General features: G+C 47.2%; 1 protein-coding gene across 2 annotated transcripts in view; it reads left to right on the plus strand.

The window, feature by feature from the left end:
- Positions 1-16,707, plus strand: part of trpc5a (transient receptor potential cation channel, subfamily C, member 5a) — a 66,108-nt gene that overhangs the window by 14,587 nt on the left and 34,814 nt on the right. For both annotated transcript variants that reach the window (XM_034568804.1, XM_034568805.1), the window contains exons 2-4: positions 14,337-14,374; positions 15,071-15,173; positions 15,876-16,126. In XM_034568804.1, coding sequence (XP_034424695.1) covers positions 14,342-14,374; positions 15,071-15,173; positions 15,876-16,126 — 387 coding nt within the window. In that variant the 5' untranslated portion in view covers positions 14,337-14,341. The remainder of the gene's footprint in view (positions 1-14,336; positions 14,375-15,070; positions 15,174-15,875; positions 16,127-16,707) is intronic.

Consider the following 16,707-nt stretch of genomic DNA (forward strand, 5'->3'; position numbering starts at 1 on the left):
GCATCACCGCTGCTCTTCAGCGCCCATAAACATGTCGGTGTTGGTTTACTGCTGCTGCGACACAGAAAGAAAAAAAACAGCCCACAATTGATCCAGTTAGCCGCTGAGGATCGGTCCATACATTGATCTGAGCCGGAGAACACACACACACACACACAAACACACACACACACGAACACACAATGACGATAAAACGATTCTAACTTCGAGGACTAAATCGGCTTAATGCAGTTGCAGTTGCAGCCCATTTCCGAGGAAAAATAAATAGTCTCCTGGCTCCTCCGTCGACTCCCGGTGTCTCTAATGTCAGTTTCCTTTTGACGAGGCTGCATTCAGCAGTTTCATCACGATACAATAGGATGTTGAGTCTTTGAACATCCAGCGATACGATTCCGGGGCCTGGTCGTCGGTCGGGTCACAGTCAGAAGACCCAGCTCGAAATACTTCAGCTCAACGTCAACGGTGAAAATGAGCGTTTCTTTGATTAACTCCCAGTTCAGACTTTAACTCCACTGAAAAAACATAGTTTGCATTAAATTATTTTCTGGACAGGATGGAACTTCACCGTTTCACCGTGGTCTCAGGGCAATTTCAGATATTTAAAAAAGATTCTTTTATTTTTCAGCATCAGATTTTTGAATAGAGTCATCAACACCTCTGCTGATGAAATGTGATTTCAGCTCCGGCGTCTTCGTGTGAACGGTGACGTGCACATTAACCTTACAGCCGGAGGGCGTGTTCGAGTCGGAGGACGAGATGAATTCTCCGCCAGTGACGGATCGTATTTATTCAGGCCTCGGGGGAACATTTAGAGGAGGACAAAAGGTCAAGCAATCTTTTTATCCTCCTTCAGAAAGAAATTGTTCAGCGTGTGTAGCTCTGCTGTCAATTGATTAAAAGACAAAATGAAAACGCGTTAGAAGACGCTGCCGCTTCCTGTTTGAGCGTGGCTGTCGAAGTGGATAAGAACGTTTTGACGTGCCAGCGCAGTGTGATTCTATGTTGGTCAAGCGTCACATGTTTGATCCTGGCGGTGGTCGTGGTCGTGACGGTCTTGTGTCCGACAGCGGCGACGGGACCCTGAACTCAGCATCTGAAATGTAAATGCAGCGTCTCAGCGGGAGGTCAGAGCTGCAGAGGGGGGGCTGGATCAATACCAACACACACACACGCACACACACGTACACACACACACACACACACACACACACACACACACACACACACACACACACACATTCCTTAACATCGCCTCCATTTCCTCATCTCGTGCTCCATCTCTCTAACGGCACACTTTGACTTATGCATCACCATTAAGTGTGTGTGTGTTTGTGTGTGTACCGCATACCCAGTTTTGCAATCCCATTATGTTTATTTGTGTGTATGTGCTTGTATCAGTGTGTGTGCAGAATAATGTGTGTGTGTGTGTGTGTCTGTGTGTGTGCGCACCCACCAGCCCTGGGGACAGATCCACACTGTCTTTAGTGGGTCTGTCTGACTGATTGACGGCCCTCTGAGGTCGTTTGGCAACACATTAGCTCTGATTAGATCACATGACCATAGAGAGAGAGAGAGAGAGACATTGTTGTGTTTCTTTAATATTCATGCTTTTGTGTATGTAAGTGTGTGTGTGTGTATTTTCCTCGACGTCCACCAGCTGTGTGTGTGTTTGTGTTTGTATATGCTAATGTCTTCCAGTGCTGGTATGTGCATGTGTGTATGTTCCTGTTTGTGTGTACAACAGGAGTGTGTGCGTCTGTGTGTGTGTGTGTGTGTTTCAGATTGTGTATTTTAAAGGCTGAACATTTCCCTGCGTGTGAGACGCGTCACTCTCAGACACAACGTCCCCAGATGGCGCTGTGCCGTATGACTTGCCACGCTTTGTCGTCAGGACAGCCACGCTGGTAACCATGACAGCCGCAGTCGGTAGGGACCCAGCAACCAGCGGTGACCCTCGGGACGGCTCACATCCTCCTGCTCCGAGGTTTTCATCTGGATTTCTGTCTCCTCTTCTCTACTCTGCCAGTGGTTTGGTTTTACCCTGAAACCTCCGGAAAGCTGGCGTGCGACGTTCGAGAAGCAGATCAGGCGATAACCATCGGATCAAATCTCGAGGCACAGAATTCGTGTAAAACATCTTCTTTTTCTATTTCCATCTCTTAAGAAACCACAGCTACGTCCATCGTCAGTGCTGCTATGGTGACGCCTAACGTCCACACTCCCCCTGAAACAGAGTCCTGTGTAAAGGCTGCTTTCCTTGTTTCAGTTTGAAAACTCCGGGGTCGTGTTTTTAGTTTGGACGAAGACAACCTGAAAGTTTAGCAAACGAAGACGCAGACACACACACGTTCTCTTCCTGATTGGTTCTTGTCTTCAGTAACTCAGCCAGTGAACAGTTACATGAGTCACTTCGTCTCCTGGTGTCTCTCAGACATTTATCTGGCAGTTTCTTCCTCGGTCATGAATATTTAGACGTTTTATTTTACTTCCCTTCGTGTCATTAAAAGCGAAGACGCGCTGGTATAAATTCACAGTTTCAGCTCGGAACGGCTCGGCCTGTTTTTTCATATCTCCTCCATCTGTCTCCTTTGCTGTCTGCGATTCTCTCTCTCTTCTTCTTCTTCTCTCGTTCTGTCGGTGGAGGTTCACTCAGAAAACACTGAGATGTTCTGGAGCCAAACCTCATTTATTAGTTTTAAAGATAAAAGCTTAGAACCTGTCAAAAATATTCCTTTTTCATAAAATGTCTCTGTATTCAGGGTAATGTTGTCGGCAGCTGTGGTCGTCCACGACGTCACGTAGCCGGTAAGAGGACAGCTGACTCACTACACCTCCGTCCCTCGCTGTTCTTCCTTGGTGACGCTTTGTCAGCCCGCCGTCCTCGCTCGGCGGCGTTTTACTCTCAGAATTGGATGATTTTGTCGTTTGCCTGCCAGCCGAGTCTGTAATGACTTCCACAGGCCTAATAGCTCCTTAATGGACAGAGAAGATCACATCGTTTTATTTTATTTATTCCATGTTTTACAGAAAAAGACACAAGACGCAGAGAAAGGGAGATCATTTCATTTGCAGAAACACTTAGTAGGTATGTTGATAGCGTCCTCTCCTTCAATCGGTCACGTTAGCCGTTTGCAGACATGATCTCCGGGTGTGATGTTAACACACACATCTCTGAGTGTTCAGGTGAGAGGCAGGACTGATCACGTGTCTTTGTTTACAGCACATGGACGCAGGCGTCGGCTCCTATCGCCAAAAACTCCCCTGACGTCTTCATCAGTGTGTGACACCGCTGAGATATTTGTTTTCTTTTTTCGTGTGTTAGAAACGTGTTATGGCCGGGGAAACTCTGCAGAAAGTCTGGAGGCTCGCAGACACACACGCACACACACACACACACACACACACACACACACACACACACACACACACACACACACACACACACACACACACACAGGTTTGGTAACTGTGATTGTGTCGCTGAGTCATCCATAATTAGAAAGTCTGTTGTTCTTCTGCTGTCAGTGAAACAATAACAGAATGTGGACGCTTTCTATATGCTGTGTGTGTGTGTGTGTGTGTGTGTGTGTGTGTGTGTGTGTGTGTGTGTGTGTGTGTGTATCTCTGGGAAGTACTTAGCAGTCAGATCAAAAGAGGCTGCCTAACGTCTGCCTGCTGTCTTCCTGGCTAATTAACCCAACACACACACACACACACACACACACACACACACACGGGTTGTGCGACTAATTAGCCTGTGTCCTGTTTTTATGGGCCCTCTTTCTTGCGTCTGTTTCACGGTGTGAAAACAAGACGACCGATATCTTCAGCCTTGTTATTGTGACTTATTATTACTCATATATAAACATATATAACACAAACAGAAAGAGGGAACGCTTGATATTTTCCTCTTAGTCTCTTCTGGTTTCCTGGATGTACGACACAAGAAAATCTTGAATGTTGTTTTTCCTCATTCTCAATCAGTGGACCTCACCTGTCCCTCGTGGTCCAGATGCCTTGCTCGTAGACATGTCAGAGGTTCATGTATACGTGTGATATGTGAATCCGGCGTCGGAAACCTTCTGTTCGACCTTTCAACCTGCCGCTGCTGCAGGAAACCACGTCAGCTGCTTCCTGACTGGTCCAACCTGAGTATTGTTTCCATGGCGATCACTCAGCCTCCTTTAGTCATGACTAAGCATCACAAGAGACGTGTGTGTGTGTGTGTGTGTGTGTGTGTGTGTGTGTGTGTGTGTGTGTGTGTGTGAGACAGTTTGTAAATCAGGAAAACAGCAGCAAACATCTCTCTCTCTCTCTCTCTCTCTCTCTCTCTCTCTCTCTCTCTCTCTCTCTTACACACACACACACACACACACACACACACACACACACACACACACACACACACACACACTGCATCCTGCTTCTTGTAACAAACACTTACACAAGACGCCTGACGCAGCATGTAGATGTGACGTGATAATGACTCAATTTATCACCATTAACATTGTGTGTGTGTGTGTGTGTGTGTGTGTGTGTGTGTGTGTGTGTGTGTGTGTGTGTGTGTGTGTGTGTGTGTGTGTGAACCTACGATCCACATGGGCGCATGCACTTTAAGTCACTGATTAGAGACAGTCACACACATCCACTTACAGACTCACACTTACCGATACACACACCTGTCAAAGTCACTTCGGCACACACACACACAGACACACACACACACACACACACACACACACACACACACACACACACACACACACACACACACACACACAGACACACACACAGTGAAACATGGAGACCAGGACAATTAAGAAGACTGATGTAGCGCAACAAATTCAATTATAGTTCATTCTGTAATTACGTATTAGTAAATTAAAGGCAGGAAGGGATGATAGAAGGAGGGAAGGATGACTTAACGTTCTGAAGCCTCTCGTTTCTTCCAGCCGCATCTTGGAAGAAACCATATTGTGAAGTTTGCATCGTTAGCCGAGCGGCTGCACTTCCTGCAGCTCAGCCGCTCACTTCTCTAGCACTTTAGCTTCGTCACTGTCGCGCAACGAATCCTCTGTTTCCCCCAAGAACAATCCTTCGCTGCTCGTACGTGGAACGACGCATTTGTTGGTCTCTTCTGAAGGAGCCATCGAAGTCGGACGCATTCATCTCCAAATGCAGCCTCTGAAGCTGTAATCTCAAAAACCAAAGCATGTGCTGCAGCTTAAAATAGACAAACACTCCTATCTGTACATTTTAACAACTTCCGCTGATGTTCTTATCATGTCAGCGCAAAAACAGACTCATCCTCAGCATCAGGCGTTGACCTTTTAGTCTCTCGTGCCAACTGACAAACAACAAGTGGGTTTTCCAGCCAAAGTCAGAGGAATATGTTGCATCAGGAACGAGGCTTAAGCGCTGAATAAACAGAAGAGCAGAGTTTTAATTAATCTCTCTCGATGGCTACGAGACAAACAGAAATCCAACAGAATTTTAACGAGAGTTGACAACGAAAATTTGTCCTATTTTGTCTTTTTGTCTCTCTTTCTTTTTCCTTCTCCCCTGTCATCCCCGCTGTTCTTTCTTTCCTTCTTTGATTGGTTCGTTGGTTCTCTTCCTTTCTTAAGGTGTTTATCAAAAGCCATGTTTCTTTTTAAGCAGCCTCTGCAAAATGGGGGAAAGAAGGAGCGAGGACAATGGCAATAGAGGAGGGCTTATTAAATGAATTGTCTCGAAAGGAGGACAGGACAGAGGAGGAATGGTTGAAGGCGATGGAACGAAGAAGAAAGGAGGAAAGAGGATGAGCTCAGGTTTTTTTCGGTATGACTCACAAACATGTCAAAGGGAAGATGTGTTTAAGAGCGAGGGAGAGGAGACGAGGTGGATAGGAGTCAGGAGGTGAAGAGGACGGCAGGACAGATGAGGGATGGAGGGAGCAGATGACAGTGGAGATGAATGGAAAGACGGAGAGAGGTGGAGGAGGAGAGGTGAGGGATGCTGTGGTGGGAGCGGATAACAGATGGCCGGGAGAGCTGACGTGAAGGATGGCAGGAAACGAGAGAGACGGAGAAGAGTTTGAATTAAGGCACGGGAATCAAAGGAAGGATGAATGAGTCGAAAACAGAAGAGGAGAGAGAGAGAGAGAGAGAGAGAGAGAGAGAGAGAGAGAGAGAGAGAGAGAAGTGGCTGTGAAGAACCGGAGGAAGGAGAGATGACAAAGAATGGTATAAGAGACGGAGAGAAGAAGGGAAATGAACAAAAAGTGGGATTAGAAGAGAAAGGGGGATGAGGGATTAGAGGCGGAGGAAGACGGAGGGAGATGTTCCCCCAGGATTTAAGGTAGCGCCGGGGTTGAGATATTTTCAGTTCAGCTGGCGGTCTCGTCTCCCGAACAGCCGAATGCCTTTTGGATCTATATTTAGAGCGTTACACAACAAAACATTGCATCATCTGCCAGCATAGTTTTATTCGCCAGATTTTTCACTCCTCACATTTTCTTCCTCCTCTGCCTCCTTCCAGACTCACAGGTTGTAAAGTGAAAGTTTGTAATTATCCCGCCGTGTGAAACGAGGGGTGGAATGAGGAGAGAAGCCGTTTGCAGCCTCTGGAGGAGTCGTCGAGGTTTCATTTTCCACCCTGATGTTCACGCTGCTGTGTTTCGTTTCTGTCCTGCCGTCAGGAGCCTTGTGGGGCTTTAATCAAACCTGCACTGTTCCTCCAGTGAGTCCTATTCATACAGCCTCAAACCCGTGAATCAGAACGGCGCCATGAGAGATTCCACAAACTGTAGATCATGTGACTCTTTCTGCCCTCAGAGGCCAACCAAGAAAAATATGATGAAGACAAAGTGAAAGGAGGCTGAAGAGGAGCAGCAGGGGAGGGAATCGTCCTCCAGGACAAACCATAAACCTTAAAGAGAGATGGATGATGCATCTTCACTTCCTCCCGTTTAATGAAATATCCTGGACACGGGCGCTGCCGTCTTTTAACATCATCTTTAGACAGAGTTCGCGTAGAAGGGATTGTGGTGTGGTTTAGTTTAGAGGCGGGGTTAATGATCTATACAGCCACCAGGGGGCTCCACTTTTGGCTGACTGTCATATTAATGTATGCAGGTAAAAAAAAGAAAATGCCCCCTCCATAATTGAGAGCCAAAACTTTGGGTTGTCGGGCTCCATCTCCTGCTCTCTCTCCTGCTCTCTCTCCTGCTCTCACTCCTATACTCTCTCCTGCTCTCTCTCCTGCTCTCTCTCCTGCTCTCACTCCTGCTCTCTCTCCTGGTCTCTCTCCTGCTCTCTCTCCTGCTCTCACTCCTATACTCACTCCTGCTCTCTCTCCTGCTCTCTCTCCTGCTCTCTCTCCTGCTCTCACTCCTATACTCTCTCCTGCTCTCTCTCCTGCTCTCTCTCCTGGTCTCTCTCCTGCTCTCTCTCCTGCTCTCACTCCTATACTCACTCCTGCTCTCTCTCCTGCTCTCTCTCCTGCTCTCTCTCCTGCTCTCACTCCTGCTCTCTCTCCTGCTCTCTCTCCTGCTCTCACTCCTGCTCTCTCTCCTGCTCTCACTCCTGCTCTCTCTCCTGCTCTCTCTCCTGGTCTCTCTCCTGCTCTCTCTCCTGCTCTCTCTCCTGCTCTCACTCCTATACTCACTCCTGCTCTCTCTCCTGCTCTCACTCCTGCTCTCACTCCTGCTCTCTCTCCTGCTCTCTCTCCTGCTCTCTCTCCTGCTCTCACTCCTGCTCTCTCTCCTGCTCTCTCTCCTGCTCTCACTCCTGCTCTCTCTCCTGCTCTCACTCCTGCTATGTCTGCTCGTGTGCTCGGCAGCGTGTTAACAATCTGACGTTCAGTTTTTTCGTGGTTGAATCCGGTCTAAACTGTGACTTCTGGTGACGCCCCGGCACCTTAAACCCTCCGTCAGCTGGAGGAAAACCCCTGCAGGCTGTGCTCCAAAATCCTGCTCCATCCTCCATCAAAGCCGCCGCTCTGCCGCCTGCGGAGGAGATTCACGCTCCTCGGGTTTGAATTTCAGTGTGGGAAGTTGTTTGGGGACTAATTAAGATTCCAATTAAGATCCCCCTCTGCCCTGCCTTTGCCCTTCTTCATCAAAGCGGCAGCAGCAGAGTCGTCGAACGCAACACGGCAGAGCAGGTTTTGTCTTCTCGGGTTATCGCTTGTGAACATGAAGCGAGGTCGCTCATTAAGATTCACCTCTGCCTCCTCTGTTACTCGTCCTTCCTCTGTTCCCGCTCCTTCTCTCCTCCATCTTACCCCAATTGTCTCCTCTGCTTCAAAGTGAGATTTCCTCTCCCTCTAATCTCACTACATATCTTTCCGCCTCCCCTTTTCTGCTTTGCAGGAACAGACGAAAAGCCTGAATGGTCCTCGTGCAAGAACATGTTGCAATACAATGTCTGTTTGTTCGTACAGTGACGATCATGAAACTTGAGTAAAGTGTGTAAATGTTGTGCGTAAACCTGAGAATGTGAACAACAGTGTAAGAGGATAGCACATTAGCACAATCAGAGCCCCGATAATCCAACATGAGGCTGTTTCCTGCCTCTTATGTCAGGAAGTGTTCTTTCATGAAAAACTAATCAAAGACCCAAAATAACCACTTTAAGTGTTCGGAGCTTGAAGTCCTGAGTTCAGAGATGCAGACAGGAAATGCTCAGCAGCATCAGCTGTGGCTTTAAGACACAGACTCGAGCTGCACTGTCAACGCTAACACTGACATTAAGAAGAAAATGGACCGATATTTTAAAAACTGGCAAACAATGACAACATATGGATGAAAAATGTACAAATGGTTCTTGCATGAGGCCCAATGTTTCGAGTCCCGTCACCGAAAAGGAATCGAATAAGTTATAAAAATCAGTCTTGAGCTTGTAAAAATTCCTCTGCTCGACTGAGTGGATGAATTTTCCCTCCTCTTCCTCCTCCTCTTCCTCCTCCTCCTCCTCCTCCTCTCCTCTGTCGCCCTGTAGACTACGACCGTCCTTTTTAAATTCCCTTCTTCTTCCAATTGCTGTCATTAGAAAGAGAATCCATTCTACCTCTGGCCTCAGGCTGAATTTGTCATTTCATTACGTCTCACATTATGAGTCTACTGTCACTGCGCTGGAGATGGAAACTGACACTGTCCTCGCTCAGAGACGGGGTAAAGACCTCGTCTGCCCCGGGATCAATAAAGGAAGTGCTTTATACCGATGTTAGCGCTACACGATGGTGTGTGCATGTTGGAAGAGGTACAAAATATGAACTTAAAATGTGCAAGTGTAATTTGGGCTCTTAAAACGCAGAGTGAGTGATGTGTTACCTTAGACGAGCTGTGACTGTGCAGCTCTGGAGCGACAATATACAGGATCTCTGCTGCAGCTTTGCATGTTCGAGGCAGAACATTGTCTAACAAGTGGGAGCAGAGTGTTGTTTTTAAAGCTTTACAAACTTTACTTTGGCACCATGCAGCGGGTAAAGGCTGCTTCTGGAAGTCGAGCCATCACCAGCGTGTTGTGTTTTTTTTAAATCTGCGAGAGCTTGTGTGTGACAGAAGCTCGAGCTGTGTGGACGCTGTGTTCCCCCCCGACGTACCTGAGCTGCCCTGTGTGTTCTGCTGCTTCTCTCGGTGTGAAAAGCTCCTAATTCACTAAATTATTAACGTGAGCGTCTCTGTGCTCCCGCAGCCTCGCTCAGCCGGGTCTGGATTCCCAGGCGATGTTCACCTGATTGCAGTTCGGCCACTCTGTCATTACCACTGACATTCACTTCCACGTCTGTTTTGGGTCAACATATTTAATACATTAGCTTTTATCTCGAGGGTTTATCCACCGAGCAGTTATCTCAACATGGTCCATTAAAAGCATATTAACAATGCATTACAGTTCAATGAAATATGATGCATTAGTATTCAATACTACACAAGATGACACGTTATGTAACAATATGCAATGCATTATGATTTAATACCTTACAATACGATATGACACTATGAAACAAAAAGTGATGTTACAAAACAAAATGATGCGATATAATATAAAACGTTAAAAGATGTTACAATATGATACACGAGAAAATTAAAATACGATACCTTACAATATAATATGTTAGGGTATCAGAGTATACAATACATTATGTCACAATATGATATGTATCTTATAATATACAAAAACTTAAGTTCCTAGAAACAGCAGCCTCTGGTATCGCAGGAACATGAAATTGGTTTCGGCTGCAGCGACGCTTCCTGCCTCCATATAACCTTCATGACGACTGCACCCGACGAACAAGCTTAGATTAAATATACACGAGATCACGTTATCAAACACGTGTAGTTCCGATTTATCATTTTAATAAAGCCCTTTACTGTATTTAGCTGTGGGGGTGTTTGACTCCCTTCTCTCTTTTATGCAAACTCATCTCTTTACAGAAGAAAAGGCCAAGATGGAGGGAGGGGCGGGCTGAAAACAGGCCGTCCTCCCGGGATGGAGGGAGAGCGGGAGTGGGGGGGGAACGGGGGGGAGGAGAGGAGAAGAGGTTGTGAGGAGAATGCGAGAGCAAGAGAATGACTCAAGGAGCCAGAGAGACGAAACAGTGTGAGGAGACGAAATGAAAGAAAATGGGATAAAAACAACTAGAGGAGAGAAGGGTAAAAACGAGAGAAGCCCCAAAAAAAAGAGAGAGAGAGCAGAGTGAGTGATACTGAGGTTGAAAGTGGGAGTGAAAGATGGAGTTTGATGAGCTACAGGAAAGATGGAAGGAGACAGCCGGAGAAAAACTACGAGAGGGAGTGAGAGAGAGTGAGATGAACGGCCGAGGTAATGCAACGGGAATGTCGCTGGGATGAATGAAGGGAAGAGGAGGGAAGAGAGAGAGAGGGTGTCACAGCAGAACAGATGGAGGAGGAGTGAGGATGAGAGGCAGGTTGTTTTTATTGAAAGTGATAGAGGAGATAAAAAGGAAGAGGGGTTAATAGATGGAGGGACGACGGACGACAGCAGACAAACAAAGTACAGAACTCTGACCCAAAAGTGAAAACAAGTTATCTGGATCGCCCCCTGGTGGCTGGCTGCTGAATAGGTTAAAAAACCAGCCTCATCTTTGGTCACAAACGAAACATAAACAAAACGTGTCAAAGTATTCAAAGCATCGGCCCTCATCACCGAAAGCTCTGGAATCTCCTCGTCTTTCCGAGTTGACGTCTTCGTCTTCTCCGTCTACGGCTCTTCTTCTTCATCCTGAGATATTTGTATTCTTCCCGAAATTTTCAGTAATCGTCTGGAATGTTTCCATCGTCCTGAGTTCGTCTAACGTCAAGTCACCGATATTTACTCTGAGTTCTGGAGTCAGAACCCCTGAGAGGTTTCACCTGAGGAGGCCGGTTCTGTTGTTATTGATTACTGCAGCAGCTGCTGGTGACAGGGACGAAGTGAGAGGGGGGAAGAGAGGGGGGGGACGAGCGAGGGAGAGGGGTGACGAGAGTGTGAAGGGTGAGAGAGAGAGAGAGAGAGAGAGAGAGAGAGAGAGAGAGAGAGAGAGAGACCCACATATAATAAAACGCTTGGCTCCTGACTCCTGCTCGCAGCACTTTCTCTCATTAGAGCTCGGTGACGGGGAAACTTTCTGCTTATCTCACAGTTTTCCGCCGCTCTACACTTTATAAAGTGTCTGCTGCTGAAACATGTGATTCATTAAACGGAGGATTAACATCTTCCTGCTGTAAATGAAGTTCTGCAGCTAATGATTATTATCAGATCGTCAGTTCAGTCTCTCCTGGAGGATAAAACATTACAAAATGGTAAAAAAAGAAACGTGACGCCTTTGCACCATTCTCATTAAATCAATACGAGTGAATACAAAGAAAGATCCGTTTGGAATCAACAATAAAAGCACGAGACAACAAATCAAAACAGAAAATATACAAACGGACGTGAGACTAATTTCCACTTGCGACATTTTCCTTTCTGTTTTCTCTCATGGACTCACTTTGACATTTTCCAGACATTTTACCAGGGGGCTGCAGGAAAAGTTCCAGAATAATGTCCAGAGCAACTGCCTCAGACATTTGTTCTCACATCCAGAACCTCCAGAACAATTCAGGAACATGTCGGGACTTTAGTTCATGACTGAAAACAGCTTCAGGTGCAAATGACCTTCTGCGATGTGTGATTTATTTATTTAGTAGGATTCAGTGTGATGATGTCGTTCTGATACTCTCGACAGTCACTGTGAACAACCACCGACGTTTGAAAAATGCAGGAGAGAGAGAGAGAGAGAGAGGGAGACAGATGTGGAGAGAGCAACCTCGACTGCAGCCGAGAGGAAAACAAGACGGGAAGAGGAGGCAATGAGATGGAAAGAGGGGGAAGAGGAGAATTATGAGGAGGAGCAAGTTCAAGATGGAGTTAATTTTTGTTTCAGGGAATAGACACGAGAGACAGAAAATAGAGCAGAAAATCTCAAACATGCAGGAAGTGAAAGACGAGGACGTCGAGGCCGGGGAGAGAGAGATTTCTGAGGAGGAGAGATAAGGAGGAGGAGGAGAGGAGTGTGTGAGTGACGGATACGTTCACTAAATGCAGGTGGAAGAGGAGCGATGAGGGCAGATCGGGAGCGTTCAACAGTGAACAGGCGGCAGGGAAATGAAGGATTGATGTGGAAAAAAATGAGCCGTAGAGAAATGTAAGGTGAAGGAAGAGAAAGTCCCGGCTGCTGAGGAACCTGGTGAGAGGGAGCGATGGGGTGAGACAGGAGCCAAGCAGCGAGTTTATCTGCATTGCTGTAGCCACAGTCAGTGGAGCATTGTAAAGCCGTCAGCATAAATCCTCCCTCACTACGCAGATTCTCAAATGCATCTGCATTCCAGCAACGCGCCACCGCAGGATTAATCTCATCCACGTAATTTAATCTCGTCCACGTAATTTAGGCGTCGACAGACCCTCGGCTGTGAGCTGATGCCCGTCACTTCCCCTTCTGTGAACAGTCCAGTGCAGGACGAGTCCATGGTTTCAATCCTGAGATCAGAAGAGACTAAATTATCAGCAGGAAAGAAACAAAGCCATTTTTTTTATTTGCTGAAACCTGCAGGATTTGTTTTTAACGGCTTAATCAATTTATTTTACCTTAATGTTCAATAAACAAGTGTTTCTCTGCTGCAGCGTCAGCAGCTCGGTGAAAACAATGCACTTAAAGAGAAGCTCTGCAAGAAATCACGAATCTGCAACCAGGACTCCTTCAGCCCTGGTTTGGTTCAGACCTTCACACTTCTCAGTTTAGTCAGAAGCTGAATGTTTTCCGCAGCTGACGGAGGACGGACGGCTGACGTGGTCCGAACTGAGAGGCTTAATGTGTGACGCTCCAGTGACACTGTTGTCGTGTAAATCACAGGTTGTAAGAAAGAAGAACGGAGACGTCTTGGCTGTCAGAGACTCTGTTCATCAGCAGCTGACAGACAAACGAACGCCTCCACTTCCACGAATCGTCACGTGAACTGAAAATACCCACTGAGCTGACACAGGCTGTTTCCACGGCGCCCGGAAGGAGAAACGTCATCAGAGGTTTGATTACAGTCGTTCCCCCAAAAACGTGTTCGACCGACTTCCGGGCAACTTCCTTCAGCAATAATGAAGCTGATTAAACTCGATTAACCACGGAGGAAGAGACGGGAGGATAAACTGCGATCCCCCGCCATCTTGTATGTGTCTGACCTTTCTGTAATGAGCTGCCATTTTCATTTAGCTGATTTATTTGCAAGCAAGTGGATTTACAGGCGGAGCGACCTCCAGTGACCTGCAGACGACTGGACTGAGACCAGACTATTAAGAGTTACCGAGTGAGAACCAGTTGTCAGGAGACATATTTTTTGATATTTTAACTGATTTCTCTGGAATAAAAAATGCTCTGGGACGGTCACACTGTAGAACCCCCCCCCCCACTGCTGCAGAATCAGACCCATTCACATTATTCACGTCCTCCAAACAGAAACAGGAGGCTGCAGACTGTGTGTGTGTTTTTTAATTCTTCGTCTAAAAATATCTCTGTGCTCCGTCAGCGTTTATTCCTCCCGAACCAATTACAGCCGTGTTAAAAATGCAGATCGGTGTCTCGGCTGCGGTAGCAGGTTCAGTTCCCAGTGTCAGACCGAGTCCTGACCCACATTTGTGACATTAGCATATCTGTCATCGGCAGTGAGATGGTGAACGTGGGGCGAGAGCGGGCTGCTCACGAACACGAGCGTCTGGTGTCGGTGTTTAGGACGTTATCACCGTGACCTCATATAAGTTTATCCTTCTCACTTCTACTCACTGAGTCGTAACTCTTCCTCTCTTTTCCCGTTTTTCTCCTGACAGGCCAGATGAATCCCATGACACAGTTGTACTACAAGAAGGTGAGTGCCACAAACACACACACACACACACACACACACACACACACACACACACATGCACACACACGTCAGGTTTATCGCATGATCTTGCATGAATCCCACGCAGGCACAAACACAAAGTCTTAAGACACAGTGAGAAACGTGCGGCTCCATCCATCACTCCGTTGTTTTCCCCCGTCGCTGCGAGATGAAATCAGCCGTGAGCGTGTCACCGTCACCCTCCGACGTTCCTCACTGTAACTTCACGGTTACTCCGCCGCCATGATTCATGTTCTCGGGTGCGACCGGTGCGTCTCTCGGCTCGGAGGCGATGACGGATGGTGGCGCCTCGGCCTCTTGAAGGGTTTATAAAATACCCAGCGCTGCATGAAAAACGACACCTCCGCCTGTGAAGCCGACTGAGTTACACTTTCTTCTTGCAAATAAACAGAGAAATATTTGCCTCTTGACAGTGAGGGTAAAACATTTACAGTTTCAGGCCATTAGCTGCACAAAATGAGCAGTTTGAAAAGTTTGTTTAAACTGTTTTTAACTGCTCGTCGTCTCAGACAAAAACACTGTGAACCCTGACCTCTGTGAAGGAGGAAACAGAAACTCTCAGCACCTTCCTTCTCCTCTAACTGGGTCAGTGTTGATTCAGGAGACATGTAACCGGTGTCATGTTGTCGTTTTGTTGTTCTTCCTCTGGATGTGCAGGCGACGTATTCGCCGTACCGCGACCGCATCCCCCTGCAGATCGTGCGGGCTGAGGTGGAGCTGTCTACAGAGGAGAGGGCGTACCTCACCGCTGTGGAGAAAGGTACAAACACACACCTGTCTCTTTATCTTTGTCTCCATCACTTCTTTCCACTCCTTCGTTTTCCTGATGCTCTCAACCTGTTGAACGATGCTGAGACGCTCGGACGCTGCTGAAGCATCACGACCGATTCCTGTCACGCCACTTCCTGTTAAGTGCTGCTCAGCTTGAGCCAAATTAGAAAGGAACAGTCTCACCTTCATATCAGTACGTTTTCAAAATCATATTTTATTATAGTGTTTGGACTCACATGACGAAGGTTAGAAGAAATATATCGTCCGTCTGATTCAGTTTCAGATGCTGAAAACAAATGTCAACGCCAGGTGTAACCATAGCAACAGTGATAGGTTTTAAAACTGAAACATGCTCGTGTGGACGTGGCCCATCTGGTTCATCAGTGACTGTCGAGTGGAGCCGTCACGTCGTCCATCTTTATCACAGACTCTAAATGAAGACGGACGACATCACGGCTCCCAAAAGTGAAGCCAAAGTGTCTCGATCGCCCCCTGGTGGACGGCAGCAGTAGCGACCTCAGAGTGTTATTGCACCTCTGTCTGCTTTTTGTGACACTAAAGAACATAAACACACATACATGGTCCTGCTATGGGTCATGATGATGTCATTGTTATGGTAGTTTTCTGGAATCTGGTGAAAGGATCAAGTCCAGGTAGAAAACGTCCCCCCCCCCCCCTCCTCTCTCTCCAGGCGACTATGCGGGGGTCAAACACGCCCTCCGGGAGGCGGAGGTCTACTACAACATGGACGTGAACTGTCTGGACCCGCTGGGCCGCAGCGCGCTCCTCATCGCCATCGAGAACGAGAACCTGGAGATCATGGAGCTGCTGCTCGACCACGGCATCCACACGGGCGACGCGCTGCTCTACGCCATCAGGAAGGAGGTGGTGGGCGCCGTGGAGTTGCTGCTGTCGCACAGGAGGCCCAGCGGCGAGAAACAGGTGTGTGTGTGTGTGTGTGTTTGTGTGTGTGTGTGTTTGTGTGGACGTCTGTGTTTAAACAAATGAGAGAGAGAAATGGATTCATGGACGTATGTTAATTTATGGCATTCAGGCGCATTCATGCATGACCGTGTGTGTGTACTTTCCATATTTTATTGTGTGGTGTGGGGGGGGGGGGAATGAGCAGCACATTTATTCATTGAGATTCTGCTGAGGAGGGAAATTAAACAGCTCGTTGTATAGACAAACTGTGAAACAGGATTTAGAGACAGACACTGTGTGTGTGTGTGTGTCTGTGTGTGTGTGTGTGTGTGAGACAGAGTGAGAGAGAGAGAGAGAGAGAGAGAGAGAGAGGAAAAACATGTTGCACAGTTCGGTTAACTTGAAGTTGTTGAAGATGCTCGAGGAGGAGAGAGAACGTAAAAGTGGGAGAGAGAGAGAGAGAGAGAGAGAGAGAGAGAGAGAGAGAGAGAGAGAGAGAGAGGATGATAGACTCTGGACAAGAAAGGAGATCAGAGGAGAGAGAGGGGGGGGGGGATTGGGAAGATATTTTTAAATGAAAGAGAAACAGAGATGTCTTA

Source organism: Hippoglossus hippoglossus, chromosome 18 (genome assembly GCF_009819705.1).
Source record: "Hippoglossus hippoglossus isolate fHipHip1 chromosome 18, fHipHip1.pri, whole genome shotgun sequence".
NCBI classification, from domain to species: Eukaryota; Metazoa; Chordata; class Actinopteri; order Pleuronectiformes; family Pleuronectidae; genus Hippoglossus; species Hippoglossus hippoglossus.